This window comes from Hyla sarda, chromosome 1 (genome assembly GCF_029499605.1).
Source record: "Hyla sarda isolate aHylSar1 chromosome 1, aHylSar1.hap1, whole genome shotgun sequence".
Lineage (NCBI taxonomy): Eukaryota > Metazoa > Chordata > Amphibia > Anura > Hylidae > Hyla > Hyla sarda.
In genome coordinates this window covers 393700770-393723182 of record NC_079189.1, presented here as the reverse complement: position 1 = coordinate 393723182, position 22413 = coordinate 393700770, and the positions used below count along the sequence as shown (strand labels likewise).

Genomic DNA, 22413 nt, shown 5'->3' with positions numbered 1-22413 from the left:
TAGAAGAGAAAATAAGCTAAATGTTTAACCATCATCTTGTAGAGAAAATGTTTTTAAACAATAATTTGTAAGTACAAAGCAAGAATTAAGAAAAAAAAAAAGGTTTCAAAGGTGTTCATTGCCTTTAAATTACAAAGAGCAGAAAAAAGGAAAATTGTGCATTTTCCTGTTTCTCCCATAGAAGATGTAAACTAGGTAACCCCACACATAAATACAGTATGACTGCCGATTCATATACTGAATGTGGTCAGAAATTTCCGGTCAAAGAAAATTGGTATTTCTACTATTTTCATTTCTTCTGTACCTACAAAGTTCTTGTTTTACCACATTTTTAGTCAGTGTAAGGAGGCTTTGAAGTACATAGTGTTCTCCATGTTTCTAAACATGAGAGCTGAGAAGCTCAGTGTAACCACTAGCATTAGGCAAATAAACTGCATCATCACAATGGCACACCAGGGCAGTATGTCAGTACATCAGCTGCTGTATGTCCTGGAGGGAAGTCATCTAGTCTTTCCAATCAGACACAATGTTCTCTGCTACCACCTCTGTCTATGTCAGGAACTGTCCAAAGCAGAAGAGGTTTGCTATTGTGATTTTTTTCTTCTTGACAGAGGTGTCATCAGAGAGTACTATGTCTGACTGGAAAGACTACATGACTTCCTGAAGAGCATACAGCAGCTGATAACTACTGTAAGGATTAGGATTTTGAAACAGAAGTCATTTACAAATCTATATACCTTTCTGTCATTTTATTTCTCTGGAGTACCCTTTAACCACTTAAGGACACAGGGTGTACAGGTACGCCCCCATTCCCAAGTCCTTAAGGACACAGGGCGTACCTGTACATCCTGAGTCCCGCTAACAGGGTTTAAACTGTTCTCACGAGCAGAGAATGGGTTAAACCCCGTGGTTCCCGGTTGCTGCGGGCAGTCAGGACCCACTGCTAATGCATGGCACTGCTGATCAGGCCGATACCCGGCATAAACCCTTTAGACACCGCAATCAAAGTTGATCGCGGCATCTAAACTGAAAGTAAAACTATCCTGGCAGCTCAGTGGAGTTGATCGGGACTATCGCGACAGAATCATGATGTCCTGATCAGCTTCCCGGATGACGAGAGGGTCCTCACCTGCTTCCTCGTTATCCGATCGGCGATCTACTGCTCCATGCCGGCGCAGCAGGCTAGAGTAGCAGAGCACCGGTAATATTGATCAATGATTGCATGGTATAGCCTCCTAAGGGGGCTACAAAAAAAATCAGCTGCTGAAGTTGAGTTGTTATTTTCTATCTGACAACAGTGCTCTCTTCTGACACGTCTGTCTCAGGAACTCTCCGGAGCAGGAGCAAATCCCCATAGCAAACCTCTCATGCTCTGGACATTTCCTGAGACCGACAGAGGTGTCAGCAAAGAGCACTGTTGTCAGACAGAAAATAACGACTCAACTTCAGCAGCTGATAAGTACTGGTAGGATTAAGATTTTTTCATAGAAGTAATTTACGAATCTGTTTAACTTTCTGGAGCCAGTTGATATGATTTTTTTTTTTTTTTACAGGAATACCCCTTTAACTCCTTTTTTTAACTGCATTTTTACACTATTTCATAGACTCCATAGGGGACTATTACATGCAATCATAAGATTGTATACATGTTCAATGCTATGCCATAGCATAGCATTGATCAGTGTTAATGGTGCTCCATTGCTCCAGCCTGCCATGGCTGAGTGGAACTTTGGATTACTGATCGGACAGCGAGGAGGCAGGTAAGAGCCCTCCCGCTGTCCTCTCAGCTGATCGGGACACAGCTATTTCACCGCGGTGGTCCCGATTAGCACCGCTAAGCAGCAGCGATCGGTGATGTCCGGCATTAGCCATGGGTCCCGTCGACAGATAGCCGCCGGGACCACCACGCTATAACCAGCGCTCAGCTCCTGAGTTTGCGTCATAGAAGGGGGGGGAGGACAACGGCATAGAGGTACATCCTTCATCTTTAAGGAGTTAAAGGGAACCTGTCACCAAATTGTACCCTATATAATGAGTGGTGACACATCCACCAGCATCCAGGAACCCGCTGGTAATGGCAGACATCAGTGATCGCGATGATGTCCGCCATCAACCCCTCAGATGCCGTGATCAATTCAGATCACGGCATCTGCGGCAATGTGCGTGGTTAATAGATGATTGGATCAAAAATGGTGGACGAAGGTCTCCACACCTGCCTTCGTCCGTCTCCTGGGGTCTTCTGCTTTGGTGTGAGATCGAGCAGACCAAAGCAGAAGATCGCAGATAACACTGATCAGTGCTATGCCTGATCAGTGATTGCTATAGATTGCTATAGATAGTCCCCTATGGGGACATAAAAAGTGTGGGGGGGGGGGGAAGTAAAAAAAATAAAAGTAAAAAAATTTGAACAATCCCCATATTTGGTATCACCGCGTGTGTAAATGTCCGAACTATCAAAATATGATGTATGGTGAACGGTGTAGGCATAAAAAATAAAAAAAAAGTAAAAAATTGCTTTATTTTTGTTACATTTTATTTTTAAGAATTACATAAAAAAATTATTTGAAAGTTTCATATACGCAAATGTGGTATTGATAAAAAGTACAGATCATGATGCAAAAAATGAGCCCTCATACAACCACGTATACGGAAAAATTAGAAACTTAATTTAATTTGGTTAAAAAGTTTGAGATATTTTTAAAGTGGTACAATAATAGAAAAGTATGTAGCCATGGGTATCATTTTAATCATATTGAACCACAGAATAAGGAAAACATGTCAACTTCACCGTAAAGTGTACAGCATGAAAACAAAACCTTCAAGAATTAGCAAAATTGTGTTTTTTTTCAATTTCCCCACACAAATAATATTTTTTTGGGTTGCTCCATACATTTTATTGTAAAATTTGTGATGTCACTACAAAGGACAACTGGCCCCACAAAAAACAAGACCTTTTATAGGTCTGTGGATGAAAATATAAAAGAGTTATGATTTTTTGAAGGTGAGGAGGAAAATAATAAAATTGGCTCTGTCCTTAAGGCCAAAATGGGCAGTGTCTAAAATGGGTTAATGAGGCTTAACCCCTTAAGGACTCAGGGTTTTTCCGTTTTTGCACTTTCGTTTTTTCCTCCTTACCTTTTAAAAATCAAAACCCTTTCAATTTTCCACCTAAAAATCCATATTAAGGCTTATTTTTTGCGTTGCCAATTCTACTTTGCAGTGACATTAGTCATTTTACCCAAAAATGCACGGCGAAACGGAAAAAAAAATCATTGTGTGACAAAAACGAAGAAAAAACGCCATTTTGTAACTTTTGGGGGCTTCCGTTTCTACACAGTGCATATTTCGGTAAAAATTACACCTTATCATTATTCTGTAGGTCCATACGGTTAAAATGATACCCTACTTATATAGGTTTGATTTTGTCGCACTTCTGGAAAAAATCATAACTACATGCAGGAAAATTTATACGTTTAAAAATGTCCTCTTCTGACCCCTATAACTTTTTTATTTTTCCACGTACAGGGTGGTATGAGGGCTCATTTTTTGCGCCGTAATCTGAAGTTTTTATCGGTATGATTTTTGTTTTGATCGGACTTTTTGATCACTTTTTATTAATTTTTAATGGTATAAAAAGTGACCAAAATACGCTTTTTTGGACTTTGGAATTTTTTTGGCGCGTACGCCATTGACCGTGCGGTTTAATTAATGATATATTTTTATAGTTCGGACATTTACGCACGCGGCGATACCACATATGTTTATTTATTTATTTTTTTTACACAGTTTTATTTTCTTATGGAAAAAGGGGGGTGATTCAAACTTTTATTAGGGAAGGGGTTAAATGACCTTTATTAACACTTTTTTTTTTTTTTTACAGTGTTATTGGTCCCAATATACGTCCTGCGTCGTTCAGGGGTTAAAGGGGGGGTACTCTGGTGGAAACTATTTTCTTTTCAAATCAACTGGTGCCAAAAAGTTAAACAGATTTGTAAATTACTTCTATTAAATAATCTCTGCCTAAACTCTGCCTCTAGACATCTTATCCCCTATCCAAAGGATAAGGGATAAGATATCTGATCACGGGGGTCCTGCCACTGAGAACCCCACGATCTCTGCAGCTTCGCTCTGTGCCTGCTGACTGGCGGTGCAGGGGCCAGAGGATCGGGACGCAACCAGGCCTCTGCTGGCTCTCTGCTGACACCTCTGTCTATGTCAGGAACTGTCCAGAGCAGGGACAAATCCCCAAAGCAAACCTCTCCTGCTCTGGACAGTTCCTGACATGGACAGAGGTGTCAGCAGAGAGCACTGTGGTCACACTGGAAAGAACCATACAACTTCCTCTGCAGCATACAGCAGCTGTACTGGAAGGATTAAGAATTTTATATAGAAGTAATTAAAAAATCTGTTTAACTTTCTGCCACCAGTTGATTAACAAAAATTTGGTTTTCTACCTGAGTACTCCTTTAACGACACCGGACGTAAATGTACGTCCTGGTGCGTTAAGTACCAGCTCACCAGGACGTACATTTACGTCCTATACATAACCGCGAGCATCGGAGCGATGCTCGGGTCATGCGCGAAAAAAAAGTTAAAAAAAATAAGTAAAAAAAATGTTGAAATCCCCCCTCCCCCAATAAAAACGTAAATTGTCCCATTTTCCCTCTTTCACCCCCAAAAAGTTTTTTACAAAAATATTTTACATACATATTTGGTATCACCGCGTGTGTAAATATCCGATCTATTAAAATAAAATGTTAATGATACCGTACGTTGAACGGCGTGAACGTAGAAAAAAAAATAGCTGCTTTTTTTATTGCATTTTATTCCCAAAAAAATTAATTAAAAAATTATTAAAAGTTTTATATTAGCAAATATGGTGTCAATAAAAATTACAGATCACGGCGCAAAAAATTTGCCCTCATACTGCCGCTTATACGGAAAAATGAAAAAGTTATAGGTCTTCAAAATAGGGGGATTTTAAACGCACTAATTTGGTTAAACAGTTTGCGATTTCTTTTAAGCGCAACAGTAATAGAAAAGTATGTCATCATGGGTATCATTTTAATCGTATTGACCCAAAGAATGAAGAACACATAATTTTTACTGTAAATTGTACGGCGTGAAAACGAAACCTTCCAAAATTGGAAAAATTGCGGTTTTCTTTTTAATTTCCCCACACATATAGCATTTTTTGATTGCGCCATACATTTTATGGTAAAGTGAGTGATGGCATTACAACGGACAACTGGTCGCGCAAGAAACAAGCCCTCATACTAGTCTGTGGATGAAAATATAAAAGAGTTATGATTTTTTGAAGGCGAGGAGGAAAAAACGAGTCCTTAAGGCCCAAATGGGCTGAGTCCTAGAGGCTAAGTTTCCACTTGTTTTTTTTCTGGCAGTTTTTGGAATACGGCCACTGCAGTTTTTGAGCCAAAGTCAGAAGTGGATCCATAAGGGAGGAGAAATAAGTCCTTCCATTATATTCCCCATTCCTTTTGAATACACTTCTGGTTTTGGCTCAAAAACTGCAGTGGCAGTGGAAACTTAGCTAAGGGGTTAAGTAGTCAGTTGGGCGTGCGGCTGTGGAAGTAGTCATAGCTCCCCAGGCTGTAATCATGCCTATACTTGCTCAAATGATGCCTATCTAGATATGATTGAGCAGATCGCCGGGGTCCCGCTGCTGGGGACCCCGGGGATCGCTGCTGCAGCACCCGCTATCATTACTGCGCAGAGCGAGTTCGCTCTGCACGTAATGACGGGTAATACAGGGGCCGGGGCATCGTTATGTCACGGCTCCGCCCCCTCGTGACGTCACGGCCCGCCCGTCAATACAAGTCTATGGGAGGGGGCGTGGTGGTCGTCACGCCCCCTGCCATAGACTTGCATTTAGGGGATGGGCCGTGATGTCATGAGGGGCGGAGCCATGATGTCACGCTGCTCCGGCCCCTGTATCGCCCGTCATTACGCACAGAGCGAACTCGCTCTGTACAGTAATGATGGCGGGGTGCTGCAGCGGCGATCCCCGGGGTCCCCAGCAGCGGCACCGCGGCGATCTAACATATTATCCCCTATCCTTTGGCTAGGGGATAAGATGTCTAGGGGCGGAGTACCCCTTTAAGGCCTGATGTCATTGCTCACAGCTAGGCTGTAAATCATGTCTGGAGAGGCATGATTAGAGCCAGAATAGGCATGATTACAGCCCGGGGTGCCATGACTACTTCCGCAAGCTGAGTTCTTGGTGGCTACTTGAGCCTTATTTACGCACTGCATGTGAAATTTATTAAAGTTGCTTTCTCCACATTTATAGATGTGCCAACATCTAGGCATGGCAGGACACATGATATTCGCCTCTATTACGTGTTGCCTATTGTTATGTGGGGTAAAACTTCATGACAGGTTCCCTTTTTAACTCTATTCCTATAGAATCTGCCTGGGTTGAAAATAAGGGTATGTTCACACACAGCGGAATGTCTGTGCGGTATTCTATGCAGACATTTTGCTACAGTAGAATCCCATTGATATCAATAAGATTCTGCTGCGCTGTGCACATAGTGGAATTTCCACAGCAGATGTTTCTGCATGCTAAAATCATTTTTTTCATAGACTTTGCAATGGAACTTAAATACCGCCTGTACAAAATGACAAAGGTTCAAATATAAGCATAAAATATGTTAAAAGGAATCCTTAAATGCATCAAACTTCCAGGATTTAAAAAACCCCAGAAAAACATTCCGAAGGTACTTTTACGAGTCTGGATCAAAAGCAAGTTTCTCACAGGAGGCATGGATTTGTGAATGTACCCTAAGGGGACATTCACTCAAAAGTGATTTTCTCGTGGTAGGTCTTCTGGTATGCATGTGAGCATACCCGTACACTAGCATTTAGGGGTGAAGTGTGTCAGGATTCATATGAAAGTAACAGAAGGTGATAATTGCGATTCCAGTGAATTACATATTGTAAGCAAATGTAAAGACAGTATACTACATAGTGCACTTATATTTATTGTTATCTTCATATGTTTTATGTAGGTTGGCAGCAACTAGAGGCAGTAGAATTGTAAAACGGGAATACCTGAAAGTAAACGTCATCAAAACATGGTATGCTAATTAATTTAGAGGACTGACATATATATATATATATATATATATATATATATATATATATATATATATATATATAAATATATATATATATATATATATATATAAAAGCATATATAAACTGTTATATGTTAAACAGTGTTTTTACTATACTTATGGTTGTATCTCTACTCATATCCTAAGAATGATTCGGGTGTAGCTGCATTATTCAAAATGTGCCTGTGGTACACATTAACAATATACTTCGTAAAAATTGCACTATGCTGCATGTTTCTATAGTCTATAATGAGTCAGATAAAAGAGTGCAGTGTGAAGACGCATCCAAGGAAATTCTTATATCTTCGATTTCTGCATTTGTAAGGTTAAGTTTAAAAAGAAACATGTAGGCATAGACATAAAGGGGGGGATTTATATATACTTATCTAAACAAGTGTAGCGGAAGAGTGGTGCAGTTGCCTATAGCTACCAATCAGATTTTATTTCGTGATTGTGTAATAGGGGGACATTTATCATTGTTGTCTTTGGAAAGGGATTTTTTTTTGGTTTGGTTTTGCTTATGTGCGTTTTTTTGCTCAAAAAGAATAAAAATTGGGACTTTTAAATATACACACACTTCTATATTTATAGTTTATATCTATCTATATATATGTACATTTTATTATCATTATTATGACACATTTTTTTCACAAAAATTTTTTTTTACATTTTATTTTTTCATATTTTTTTTCACTTTTTTATGTACATAAAATACAGTGCCGTACACATCTGTATTATGCCTATGCCTGTCTGATCGGCTTTTTTAGCCATGACAATGGAGGTCATTGTCAGACCTCCAGTTGCCATGGCTACCATCGGCACACCGCAAACATTTTACAGGGCACAGATGAAGAGCAGACGGAGCCCCTCCCTCTGTCACATGATAGATGGTGCGGCCACACTGACTGCAGCAACTAGAGCACCCTCTCTGCAGTACTAGGATTGGAATGACAGAGTGTGTGATGTAATTTCATATTACCCACCAGGAGCCATGATTGGTCAGTCAGCGGTAACCAAATACGGCTCCCAAAAAGGAATATGAAATCACAGCAATGTAATTTCATATTCTCCACTGGGAGCTGTGATTGTTTTTCACTTACATACCAATCACGGCTCCTGACAGGGAATATGAAATCAAGGCACTGTAATTTCATATTCTCCGCCGGCAACTGTGTTTGGTCAATCGGTACCGACCATTTACGGTTCCCAGTGAAATCTGAGACCTGTGGAGAATATGAACTAGCGGGAGGTGGGCATGAGCTCCAGGGTCTCTGACAGCACCAATCACCCTTATGTGACGGGGGGGGGCTGCGGGAGGGAGTTGCAGATTTCTGTGACAATCAGTGGTCTATGACATCTGATGTCACCTTTAGCTCCAGGATCAGCCTGTTTGTCCTAATGTGGTAAGTACCCTCTAATAAGGTGAACCAGCTTGTCCTGAGACTGCAGCATGGGAAACATGCTGTCCAATGTTGTGACATTTTGTGCGACATTCGCACTTGGTAAATTTGTTACCACTGCAAAGTAAAAACGGAAATTGCCTCTTGAAAGATCGGTTGCTGGTTGTTGCAATGATAAATCTCCCCCCTAATTACTATTGGTTAGATGCAATGTCCACATGCAATATTTCTAATACATTATGGGGGAGATTTTGCAGAGGCCTTGTTTAAAATGAAAGAAGCGATCTGATTGGTTGCTATGGGCAACTGGGCAATTTTTCCTTTGCACAGGTTTTGATAAATCTCCCCCTATGGGTCTACTACAGTATGTAACAACTACCAGGAACTACTGGAGACATCTCCGACTCTCCCACTGAGCTACATGGAGGGGTGTGTCGGCATGGAGCAGAGATCACTCCGTGCACAAATGCAGACGGGGTGTCGGGCAGGAGATTGTGGGGGTCTCAGCGGTGGGACCTCCCCGATCAGACATTTATGCCGTATCCTGTGGATAGGGGATAAAATGTTCTGCAACAGAGTACCCCTTTAATGAAACTATTGTCTGCAGAATATTATGGAGAGTCCCATGGCAAATAAATTATATATAAATATTGCACTAAAACAGGACATCTTAGACATCTTATCCCCTATCCAAAGGAGAGGGAATAAGATGTCTGATCGTGGGGGTCCCGCCTCTGGGACCCTCAGCAATCCCAATGCAGCTCCCAGCATTCTGTGCTGGAAGCTGCTCCTGAGACGTGGCGTCACACCATGACCCCTCATGATGTCACACCATGCCCCCCTTGTGACGTCATGCCACACCCCCTTCATTCATGTCTATGGGAGGGGGCGTGATTGCCTGGAGCTACACCGAGATCACGGGGGGTCCCAGCGACGGGACCCCCGCGATCAAACATCTTATCCTCTTTCCTTTGGATAGGGGATAAGGAGCGTGTTCGGGGGACTGATTATAAACGGGGTGCCGCGTGCAAGATTACGGGCGTACCCAGCGGCGGGCTCCCGCGATCAGGCATCTTATCCCCTATCCTTTGGATAGGGGATAAGATGTCTAAGCACAGGAGTACCCCTTTAAATCACTGTACATAAATGCACTGAGGTTTTGGTGCTTAAAGTTAAACCTCTGGCCCCATTATATTTTGTCCTTTGCACTGTAAGTAAGACAGACTTTCAGCTACACAATATAATTTCTTTCAGAGCTGGTGTTCTGTAGCATTGCTATTTTAAATATTTAGTGTTCATTTAATAGTTATTTAATACATTTTGTTGTATGTTTCTCTGTCCTCTGTTAGTCAGAAGATCGTTCAATATATTCTTCAGCAGGTGCCGCCTCCATACCATGGTTCTCCAATACCTCGGCTATCACTGTATCTTTCTGCACAGCTCAGCTATGGAGTAGTGTGTGTTTATCACCGACAATGTGACCTGCTTATAGGTAAGAGAGCCTTGTACTTTGCACATAGTAAACACCAGGGCACATGTAAGTCTCCTGTATTAGTAACTCATTACATTAACCTCTAGGGGGAGATTTATCAAAACCTGTGAAGAGGAAAAGTTGACCAGTTGCCCATAGCAACCAGTTTGCTTCTTTTATTTTTAGAAATGCCTCTGAAAAATAAAAAGAAGAGAAGAGATCTGATTAGTTGCTTTAGGCACCTGATAAACTCTTCCCCTGCACAGGCTTTGATAAATCTCCCTTCTACTTCATCACTTTTTTTTTGCAAAGACGCCAATAAAAACGCTCATTTTGCCACATGACATTTTTTATTGAAATGATGCTGCGGCCAGATGTTGGCTGCAAGTCAATAGGGAACTGACAAAATGCCATATTCAATAGGAGTTTTTCAGTTTGCCGTTTTCTTTTTTTTTTATCCTCTTGCCGTTTTTCAGCTATTTTTGGCTAGTTTTTCAAAAATGACCTCTTGTTGAGACTGGCTTTTTTTGGGGGGGGAAAATCTTGGCGTTTTTCTCCCATAGAAGTTTATGGAAGTGAAAAAACGCCAAGAAAAACACCATGTGAGTTTTAATTTGGCGTTTTTGCAGACAGTTTTTATTCTTTTTTAGGACTTTAGCGATCCAAAAAAGGGATGGAGATACCCTTTTTGAACAAGTTTCATAGGTTACCATTAAAAAAAAAAAAGATACAGTAGGAATGGAAAAAAATTGTAGTTAACACAATTTTTATTTTTAAGTTATTTTCAAACAGGGACCAATTTATGTTAGAGGGCAGGGACATAAAAATGTAGCCAGCAATATTAAAAATGGATAAAGGGGCCATTTAATTGTAAAAATAATATATTTTTTTAGTTAATTTTGTGAAACTTTTTATTAATAATGTATTTTAATTATATATTTTGTGTGTATTTTATACTTTTTTTTTTTTTTTACTTTATTCTCTTTATTTTATTCATTATTTAGGTACTTCTACTACTCCAAGCATGTAACAAACTTTTCCATGCTGGGAGCTGTAGTACCTCTACTTATAGACAGATCGCTCCGGGTGTCACTTCTGACACCCGTTGTGATCCTCCTGTATAATCTATAGAAGCTGGCGGCACGGCCGCACTTCTCCGCTCCCCTGCCCCCGGCACTGTATTCTTCTATGATGTGAAGCTCTCTTCACATTACAGATTCATATTTGCCGCTCAGAGCTGTGATTGGCCGGATGGTTCCGGCCAATCACAACTCTCAGCGGCATATATGAATCTGTGATGTGAAGAGAACTTCACATCACAGAGTACAGTGCCGGGCAGGGGAGCAGAGAAGTGCGGCCATGCTGCCCGCTTCTGTAGATTATGCAGGAGGATCACAAGGGGTGTCAGGAGTGACACCCACTGCGATCTGTCTATTAATGCAAGTACTACAGCTCCCAGCATGGAGCAGAGTGTGCTCCATGTTGGGAGCAGTAGTACGTGCAGTAAGGGACAAATCGCAGTGGGTGTCACTCCTGACACCCTTTGCGATCGTCTTTTAGATTCCTGATATGCCGAGCGGCTCTCTTATGTGCTCTGCATCTCTCTGCTGTATACGGGCGGCCAGTGATGTGAATAGATATCATCACTGATTCATATATGCTGCTCAGAGTGGGGATTGGCTGGCACCATCCGGCCAATCACTGCTCTGAGCAGCAAATATGAATCAGTAATGTAAATTTCTATTCACATCACTGGCCGGCCGGAATACATAGCTGAGATGCGGAGTGCTGAAGAGAGCTGCTCATCATCTCAGCAATATAAAGGACGATCAGAACGGGTGTCAGGAGTGACACTCGGGACGATCTGTCTATTAGTACAGGTACTACAGCTCCCAGCATGCTGGGAGTAGTAGTATGCTGGGAGAAGTAGTAGTACCTAAATAATGAATAAAATAAAGAGAATAAAAAAAGTAAAAAACACACACACTTTATAAAATAAATCATTAAAATACATTATTAATAAAAAATTTCCCAAAATGTAATTCAAAAAGTATATTAATTTTACAGTTAAATTGCCCCTTTATACATTTTTTATATGGTTGGCTACATCTTCTGTCCCTGCCTGCTCACATCAATTGGTCCCTGTTTGAAAATTAATGAAAAAAAATTCCATCCCTACTGCATTCTCTTTCTTTTTTTTTTTTTTTTTTGGTACCCAACAAAATTCTTAAAAAAACGCCCGCAGGGAAATTGCCAAAGGGGCCAAAAATGCAGTTTCCACACAAAGGCAAAAACGCCAGAAAAACGCAGAAAAAGGCGTTGTTGTTTTTTCTCGCGTTTTTTTTTTTTGGCCAGAAAAAAACCCAAGTGGAAACTTAGCCTAAATCAACTTAAACCACCAGGAATATTATACATTTTGTATCATTGCCTACCTGACATTTTACTGGCTGAAATTTTGTGCAAAATTTTTGCACAGTTGGTTTTTGCGCAATTTCAAAATAGAAAACTTTGGCAAAAAATTACTGTGAAATGCAGTGCTTCGTTCTTGACTTTGCAGTGGATGAGATTTATTACCTGCATCTTTTTTAAAAGGTGCAAAATTATTGTGCAAATGTTATAAAAAAAAACGTTAATTCATACCACCACTGCCTTATCTTAGAAAAATGACATCATACAGCAAGTTGTAAGGTGATTCTTAATTTGTGCAAAATTTATCAAAGTCTTGCACCATTTTGATAAATTTCGAGCACAGTAGCCAAAAACACAACAAAAGAAAAAGGCTGTGAAGTGGCTGCACACAGATACATATTGAAACATCTCCCCCTTAATGTTTCAATCACATCTTTAGCATATGTACATGCTGTTTATTGCAAAATGTAAACATAAAGTGTATCATTGGCACTTTGAATGGATACCTTGCTAAGTGTCATCTGTTTGTAAATGTTCAAGTCCAGTTTTTTATGTAACGATGATGTCTATACACATTCAAAGGTTCGTTCCACATAGCCATAGATATTTATTTTATTTTACACGTGTTCAATAAATAATTTCCTGCTATTACACATTTACTTTGTGCTATTTGCATTGCTTAAAAAATCTGTTCATCTCTCAGAGGAAATGAAGACCACTGTGGAACGCCTGTATAGGGCCGAGAAACTGGCAAAAATTGACCTAATACACACAGATCAGTGAGTATCTTATACTTTTTTTTAAGGTGTGAGTAAAAAAGAATTATTTAATTAATAGGTCCACGGTTTTGAACCTAGTATCATTTACCTGTTCATGAATTAAAAATAATCTTAGAAACATGGAAGACTGTCATCAGAAAAGACCACCTAGTTCACCTAGTCTACCCTCATATTATTTCCTTTTTATTTTTATATTATGATAAAGTGTTCACATTTAGTTACTGTGGATTTACCAACCATATATGTATGTGGTGCCCCAGTACGGGATGATGTGGCCCCGTACTGTCCTCCTGCCCTGTCAGGCAGAGTCCCTGCATGTCCCTAGGGCCCCCCTTACAGTGCACCATATTGTACATAGGTTTTGTATATATATAATGTACTGTTGCTTTAATGTTTGTATCACATGATTGTTACCCAGGAGGCTCCAGTGACCAGGTGACCCCCCCCCCAAGTGAGCTATGGGCTCCTTGCACAGCGCCCCTATATAACCAGGGGAGGGGCTGCAATCTCTCTCTTTCCATGCTCTTTCCTTCTGAGGTCCAGTGCAGTCAAGTTGTTCCAGTGTCTGTCCAGAGCATTGGAGGCCTCAAGCCTTAAGTCCTGCAGCCACAAGTCGGTCATCAGTAAGTCAAGTCATCTTGTCAGTCACGATCTCTGTCAAGTCGAGTTTATCTGTAGTCACCGTGGCCTGCACTAAAGTCAGTCTAACTACTGCAAGTCTCAGCAAGCCTGCTAGGTCCCCTTGTGTCACTGGTCACCTCCCTGGAATATTTGGCTGTACTGCAAAGACTAGATCACCTATCTTGCCTCAGTAAAGCTGCCGTTATCCTTAATCTGGCGTTGGTGTCTTCATTGCCCCTGCCTAACCCAGGATAAGTGGTATTACCTTGGGGTGGTTAAGGCTAAACAACGCCCTGGCGTCACAACAAGAAGGGGTTAATAACATCTGCCCCTTGGGTTATACCATCTACCCTGCACCTCACACCCCGACGCCACAACATTTTGGCATCACGAACAGGATACGGGTGTGCAACATTTACCACAAGCCACAAATCCTCCCCCTAGTCTGAACTGTGTCCAAAACTGTCTGTAAAAATCGCATGCCGATGTGACAGAATTTGCGCCAGAAAAAGTGTACGGGACTGTTGTTATTGCAAAGTGTTATTAGCGGCACTTGTGAAATAGAGGGGGAGGTGAAGGAAAGACTGTTAATTGTCACTGTGGAGTGTAAGAAGTTAGTACCTAAAAGGGTTAACGTAGTCTGGTGTTTCTCAAGCGCGCGTCAGTTCCCAGCGACGACGCCTCTTCAGTGTTACGAGGAGGAACTGAAGATCCGCCCCGTGTTGCACGGGCGAAGACTTTACCAACCGGACCACAAAAGGAAGCTCCTTGGATGCAGTCATATTGGAGTTTCCGGCGGCTGCATCCGGTTCCACTGTCCCCAGCCAAGCACTTGCTGCAGCGCAGACTCTGCATATACTAACGATCATCATTAGCAAGTCTCCGGTATCGGTGGCGAGTTGCGTTTACCCCCGAGTGTCCAGCAGCATTACTGGATACCTGCCACATAGTGGGGAGCGTCATCCAGAGTGTTCCCGTCAGCCAAGACTAAGCCACTGCAGCACCTCACCAAGCATCTTAAAGGGATAGCGCACTCAAGTCATCTTAAAGTGACAGCGCACTCCATTCTTCTTAAAGTGAAGTACTCAGACTGCTGAGACACAATTAGCTCCTAGCAGGCTATAACTACCCCTCCCCCTTACTACAATAAATACTTAAATAATAACTGACACAACAACAATTTAACTTTTCCGTGGGTGGGGATCGGCCACAGCTTTATTTATAAAATTACTTATATAAATAACAATTTAACTGTAACAAAAACACCGATTGGCTTCTTACCAACCCGAGAGGTGCTGCCACACCGTCCTGTGTGGAGGTCTACCCCGGGTTGACCCCGCTTTCACCGTCTTCTTACCGCCAAGCTGTGACTTACAATAAACAAAGATACAAAAAGGGAGGGAGGGAGGGCAAAACTCCGGGTCCTGGGCAGATTGAGGGGGGAAGGGAGGCACCACAGCTATAAATACCCAGGGGTGGGCCTCTGAAAGCCCGGGAAACTATTAAAACCCCTGATTGGTGCACTCCTTCCCCCCACCCATGGGACATACCACTGTAGCCATTTGCAAGTTTTACAGGCGGGGGAGGGGGCTAAAACCTTGCCTGTATATTTCTTAACCTCTTACTGCTCACCAGTCAGGGGGCAAGCTAGTTATGCACAGCTTGCCCCTCCAGACTGCTGAGACACAATTAGCTCCTAGCAGGCTATAACTACCCCTCCCCCTTACTACAATAAATACTTAAATAATAACTGACACAACAACAATTTAACTTTTCCGTGGGTGGGGATCGGCCACAGCTTTATTTATAAAATTACTTATATAAATAACAATTTAACTGTAACAAAAACACCGATTGGCTTCTTACCAACCCGAGAGGTGCTGCCACACCGTCCTGTGTGGAGGTCTACCCCGGGTTGACCCCGCTTTCACCGTCTTCTTACCGCCACGGAGGAGACCAGTTAGCCCTACACTGGGCTCCGACCCCCACCCAAGAGATAGTGGATAGCCAACACCTGGGGCCACCTCCAGCCCCCCAGCACACCCAACACATTTCCTCTCCAGGAAATCCGCTCAGCGCTTTTCCTCTCCAGGAAATCCGCTCAACACTTTTCCTCTCCAGGAAATCCGCTCAACACTTTTCCTCTCCAGGAAATCCGCTCAACACTTTTCCTCTCCAGGAAATCCGGGTACCTGCCACCAGGACCAATTTTTTAAATTTATTTATTCATTTATTTATTTATTTATTTATTTATTTATTTTTTTTTTTTTATAACCCGTGTGAACTCATCACTCAGACTCGCCCATACACCGAAGGGTGCTGCAGCACTCGCACCACCTCGAAAGCCGCTCTCAAAACAAAAACACACCTGGGAAACATCAAACTGGGCGAATATAGCAACACAACATGCAGATCGCCCGCGGCCGTCGTGCAGCGCTACCCTCTCCGGAAACCCAGCCACCTCCGCCGGCCCCGATACAAAAGAGAGCAAATCCAGAACTCACAAAACAGTAATTCGCGGACCCTCATGGAGCACGAGCTGCGTGTCACAGATCGCCTAAACAGGCTCGAACCGACGGGCCTTTATTAGTTTTATTTTACATTTTATTTTTATAAACTTTTACCATGAAACGCACAAAATAGGCACCCAAAAACACAGACACCCAAGTCCCATGGAAGGAGACGAGGAGAAAGAAAAAGTGCCCCATCCACATAGCCCTGAAAAAAGCTAGCGCAAAAACTCGGATCAGAAAAACAACGCAAAAGCGACAACCAAAAAACCTGCAGCCGCCACTAAGCGACCCAAAAACAGATAGGAAAAACCGGTCGCCGACAGCAAGGCCACCCACTCGCGGGCCCAGCCCCTATGTATACACCACCCGCAAAGCAGAAAGAAAATCACCCCCTGCCATGTGCCGTGCAGCACAGCGGGAAAGCCACCCAACTTTTTATTTATTTATTTTTTTAGATTATTTATTATTTTTATTTTATTTTTATTTTTAGCTGATTCACATGAACAGGTGAAGATCCCACATCACATACTCAGAATGTTATTAGGATACACTGAGAACACTGCCCAAATCTCGAACCTCCTTGGAGAGGTGACACAGCAGATAACTTCCGTTATCACATCCTATCAAAACGAAACAGGAAATCAAACATTAGCCTCGTAAGGTCACTGCAAAGGGCATTCCAGGTACCGAAACCAATATTTATTTAATACTTTTTTTTTTTTTTTTTTTATGTTTCTATCCCCTGTCCACAGACCCTTTAGAACCTCCGGGACCCCCCACGACTGTAGATAGACATCCCGGCCTCCACACCAACACCAACCACCCGCAAGTACCGTAAAAGACTGGATCCCACAGCCCCAGCCCGTGAGTGCGACCAAGTCGCAGGAGCCACCAAAGCGGACCACAAATTACACCACTCTCCCCGATGACCCACGGGCCGGCCACACAAGCAACCCTCCGGAACTACAGCCAGAGAAAACAGGACAAAGCGTCAACACCCAATACCGACCCAGGGAGCATAGCCCTGAAAGAAATTGTAACCCCAAACAGCGAAGCACTAGATGCAACAGACAGAGCACAGGAAGAAAAACACGCCCCGTGATCACTCAAATCACACACTAGAAAAGAAGAAAAGCATCACAAAATTAGCGCGCAACCAAGCGCAGGGGACTTGCAACCCACACAGTAACGTTACAAGCCTAGAACATGAGCTGCCGAAGCAAGCACCACTGACTACCAAGACCCAGGGGTAAACCACCCCACAGCACCACTGGAAAACCAAACACCACACCAACAACCGACCAAACCAGCCACATCCGAGAACAAAGCGAGCTCCCCGTGCAGGGAACTGAAAGCAGGCCAGGCCACCGCATGACCCTTGAAAAAACCCCAACCAACCGAAATGTCAGCCCAAAGCGTACCAGGGGCACATATGCGGGGGGCCCAAATACCAGACACCCTCGGCGGCCAAAGACAACCTGCAGGAAAAAACTCCGCCCAGAACCATATTCCATGCGGAACTTACAGTAAACCAGCAAGGACCGGAACAGGGGCACCTAGCGAGCCCCGAGGAAACCAAAGCAGAGAAAACGCAACCACTCCCCGTCCCCAGGAAAACTGCAGACCAACGCCAACGCGGCATGCGGAAGACCGCAACAAACCACACCCCAACAAGCGTAGAGCACAGGAGTAACCCCCTCCGGAAAACCACCACAAACAAAAGAAACCACGAGGAAAGACAAACTGAGACTCAAAGCGAAACCTACCCACCGCCACATCAGCTAAAGCACCCAGCACGACATACAGGAGTCCCATGCCTACCAAAGATCGGGAGCAAAACAGGAGAAAACATCAGACAATACACTAGGACAAACAGAGCAGCGGAGAGGGACTACAACTAGTGACGGAGAGAAACACCAAACAAAGGGGGAGAAAACCAAAAGAAACAAAACCGTAACTGGGTGCCACCGATTCAAAATAAAGAACAAGCCTCAGGAGCTAAATCCACAAAACCCGGTCATCCAGAGCGTAAGGCCAAAAGACCACTCACCTAAGCGTGCACCGCAGAATTGATACCACACCAAAGCACCCCGTCAAGGAAAGACGTACCCAACTCACAACCAGAGACCAACATAGACATACACCTATATCCGAGACCCAAACCCAACAAACCCACAGGAACTAAAGGTGGAAACTACCAGAACAGCCATAAGCACACTAACCGGGGAAGGAGAGGGAACCAACCCAGCTAGCCAGTTGAAGACAACTGGCCCGCCAAAGCCCCAAGGGCAGGCACGAAAATAGAGCCCCCCCCTGCCCAACCGCAACAGCACACTCACTAAGTCCAGAAGATGGAGAAGGCACAAAAGCAGGACGAACCACTTTACCACCGCAGGCGTTGAACAAGGCACGCTGGAGACCACCTGGTTGCGGGTACTCTGCCGCCGCCCGGAATGGCGCCGAGAAACCAGCAGCAGAGAACTCAGGAAGAGGGACAGCAGCGGAGAGGGTTTGGGGTGCAGTGGCTGCCTGAACCATGCGCCGTGATCCGAAGTTTACAGCGATACAATTATCGCGTCAAACAGAGTTGCGATATAAATATATATATATATATTTTATTTATTATTTTTCCTTTTTTTTTTTTTTTTTTTTATAGGTATGAAAAGCGACCAAAACACGCTATATGGGACTAGTAAAATTTATATATTTAATTTTCAATTCGCGCTTACACGCGGATCAAATGAGGATATATAACTTGATAGCGCGGACATTGACGCACGTGGCAATACCACATGTGCCTGTGTATTGAAATCTACACAGTTTGTACTTTTTTTTTTTTTTTTTGTGTTTTATTGTAATTTTTCTTTTATTTTTTTTTTTTTTATTTTTTTATTTTAATTTTTTTTTTGTATTTTTTTTTTTTTTTTACTTTTATCAATTAATTATTTATTTTTTAAATTAATTAATTAAGTAAATTCTTATTAATTTTTTTTTTTTTTTTATTTTTTTTTACTTTTATCAATTAATTATTTATTTTGTAAATTAATTAATTAAGTAAATTTTTATAAATTTTTTTTTTTTTTTTATTTATTTTTTTTTTTTTTTTTTTTTGCGCATACGCCATTGAAGGAATGCTGCAATCGAAGACATATTTAGATAGTACGGACATGTACGCACGCAGCGATACCATATACATGCTTGATGTAATACAGTTTTTATTTTATTTATTTATTTAATTAATATCAGTTATGTATTTATATTTTAATTCACGTGTTTATGTATGGGGGAAAAAAGGGGGGGGGGAGTGATCTAAACATTTATCATGGCAAGGGTTAAATTTTTTTTTTTTTTTTTTTTTTTTTTTTTTTTTTTTTTGTGTGCAATGCTATAGCTCCATAGGGAGCCATAACACTGCACACACAGATCACTTGCCATGTATTAACATGGCAATGATCTGGGTTGTCAGTGATTGATTGCTCAAGCCTGAATTTCAGGCTTGGAGCAATCAAACCACGAGCGGACGCGCAGGAGGCAGGTGAGTGACCCTCCCTGCTGCGTTCCAGCTGATCGGGACATCGCGATTTTATCGCGATGGTCCCGATCAGCCCGCTGAGCAGCCGGGATGCGTACAGTTACATTTTCAGACGCGGCGATCAAATCTGAACGCCGCGTCTAAAGAGGTAATGCCGGACATCTGCCAGATCGGCGATGTCCGGCATTAGCAGGGGTCCTGGTTGCTAACAGCAACCGGGATCCGCCGGCTACAACGCGCGCTCACATTGTGAGAGCGCATTATAGCTGGGGACGCGCAAATGGACGTTACTAAACGTCCATTTGCGCAAAAGGGGGGTTAACGCAGCAGCCACCGAGGGGCCGCCACCTCCAGAGTGGAGGGGACAAGGGGGGGGGGGGGGGGTGGTGAAGGAGACCGCAACAGGGGAGGGGGGGTGAGTGGGCGCATACAGGGGGGAAAAAAGAGACGGACGGGGCAAGGAGAAATCAGAGCCTGCTCCAGGAGCACGCACGGAGGAGGGATCAAAGCACAGGCAGGGGAGAGGGCAAGAGGACTGGACAGGGCTCACAGGGATTACAGTGGGAAGGGAGGGCAGGACTAATAAGAGGTCCGCCAGCCTCCCGAGCCCGCCATGGACGCAACAGGAGGGGAGGCCAGCTCAGCCACAAGCGAGCATGCCATCCCTCACCCTCCTGCTCCATCCAGGCCATAAATAAGGGGCAGCAACATACCCACCAGCAGCCAAAACTCCGGGTCCTGGGCAGATTGAGGGGGGAAGGGAGGCACCACAGCTATAAATACCCAGGGGTGGGCCTCTGAAAGCCCGGGAAACTATTAAAACCCCTGATTGGTGCACTCCTTCCCCCCACCCATGGGACATACCACTGTAGCCATTTGCAAGTTTTACAGGCGGGGGAGGGGGCTAAAACCTTGCCTGTATATTTCTTAACCTCTTACTGCTCACCAGTCAGGGGGCAAGCTAGTTATGCACAGCTTGCCCCTCCAAAAAGTCTACAAGATGTCAGCACCTAGCTCTCCAGATCAACCAGGCCACAGTGCCCTTCATCTCCAGCAGCTGGATCAGCTGCTGCCCGAGTGGCCGGAATGCTACCAACCTGGGGTTTCCAGCGTCAGCACCGGTATTCATGGGAAACCCTGTCCTCCCTACCTACAATGGAGACCCCTTCACCCTGAGGGATTTCAAGGAAAGGATTCAGAGTCTGTTTGTCTTTTACTCTTTCCCTCCTAATCAACAGGTGCCATTGCTCACAGGACAACTGCAGGGTTCAGCATTAGAGGAAGTTCGCACCTGGCCTGCCTCTTAGAAGGCAACTGTAGAGCAGATGTTTGAAGGCCTGTACCAGGTATTTGAGTCACATTCTCTGTCAGAGGTACGTCTCCCGCTATATGAAAGGCGACAAAAGCCAGGTGAGACTTTAAGAGCTTATACCGTAGCCCTATAGAATGCCCTAGAGACTGTCCAAAAACTAGATGGTATAACTCTCGAGCAGGACAACAAGGTGTTAATGGACAGATTTATCGATGGGGCTCATAATAAGTGAACAAAGCCCAGTTGAAAATGTTAGCAGTCCAAAACCCTAATTTGTCCTTCCCCGCTTTTAAGAGATTGGTGGCTGTTCAAGTGATTGAGTCCAGGACTGAGCCACTATGGGCGGTAGTTAGGGCCGTACCACTACTATCACCAGCCCCCTCCCCAGTGTCATCTGCTTTGCCAGTCACCACAGTCTCTGACCTACAAAGTGTTAAGCAGGACCCTGAACAGTTGACTAAGGCGGTGAAGGAGCTTGCCACCTGTGCCGCTCCACCTGACCATGAACAGCCCATCACATAGAAAACCTGTCCCTGTTCCCCACAATTTTAACCCCCACAATCGTCCGCCCAATAGGCCCTCGGGGACTCAAAGGCCCTTTTGTACTTACTGAAATAAGTCAGGACATTGGAAGATGAAGGGTTGGGATTTAAATTGATTTCCCCTGAGGTCGTGGGCTGACCCTCAGGAAAATAGTCACCAGGTCCAAACAACCTAAGTCAGGACTCTCACTTTATGTCGTCTCCTGCCCCTATGTAAAAATTGTTGTAGAAGGTGTACAGTTGGAGGCGCTGATAGATACAGGGTCACAAGTGTCTACTATACCTAAAAATGTTTTCTATTGCTAGTTTATTGTGTGAGCCTGATGATGTTGACTTTAGAGTAGTGGTGGGTAATGGGAAACCAATACCCAGACATGGATATTGGGAGCTAACCATTCAGTTGGGAGTGCATGTACTTAGAGGGCAGGGAGTGATTGTAACTAATGTGTCAGATAGGGGATCTGCTGAGTTTATATTGGGGATGAAAATGATAAGAAACTGTTTCACTGAAGTAGTAGATTCCTGGCATGCCTCTCTCCCCTACATGTCTCCTTCAGGCCAGCAGGTTGCGCAGCACCACGTGAATGTTCTACAGGCGGAGCATAAGTTTGCCAAAAAGCAGGGTGAAATCTGCAGAGTACGAGTCCAATATATCAGGTCAGTGACCCTGCAGCCAAACACAGAGACCATCATCT

The 22413-nt window shown here is 43.4% G+C and overlaps 1 protein-coding gene across 1 annotated transcript in view; it reads left to right on the top strand.

Moving 5' to 3' along the window:
- Window positions 1–22413, top strand: part of REC8 (REC8 meiotic recombination protein) — a 178760-nt gene that overhangs the window by 5209 nt on the left and 151138 nt on the right. The window contains exons 2-4 of the mRNA XM_056525830.1: window positions 7032–7100; window positions 9889–10031; window positions 13123–13198. Coding sequence (XP_056381805.1) covers window positions 7032–7100; window positions 9889–10031; window positions 13123–13198 — 288 coding nt within the window. The remainder of the gene's footprint in view (window positions 1–7031; window positions 7101–9888; window positions 10032–13122; window positions 13199–22413) is intronic.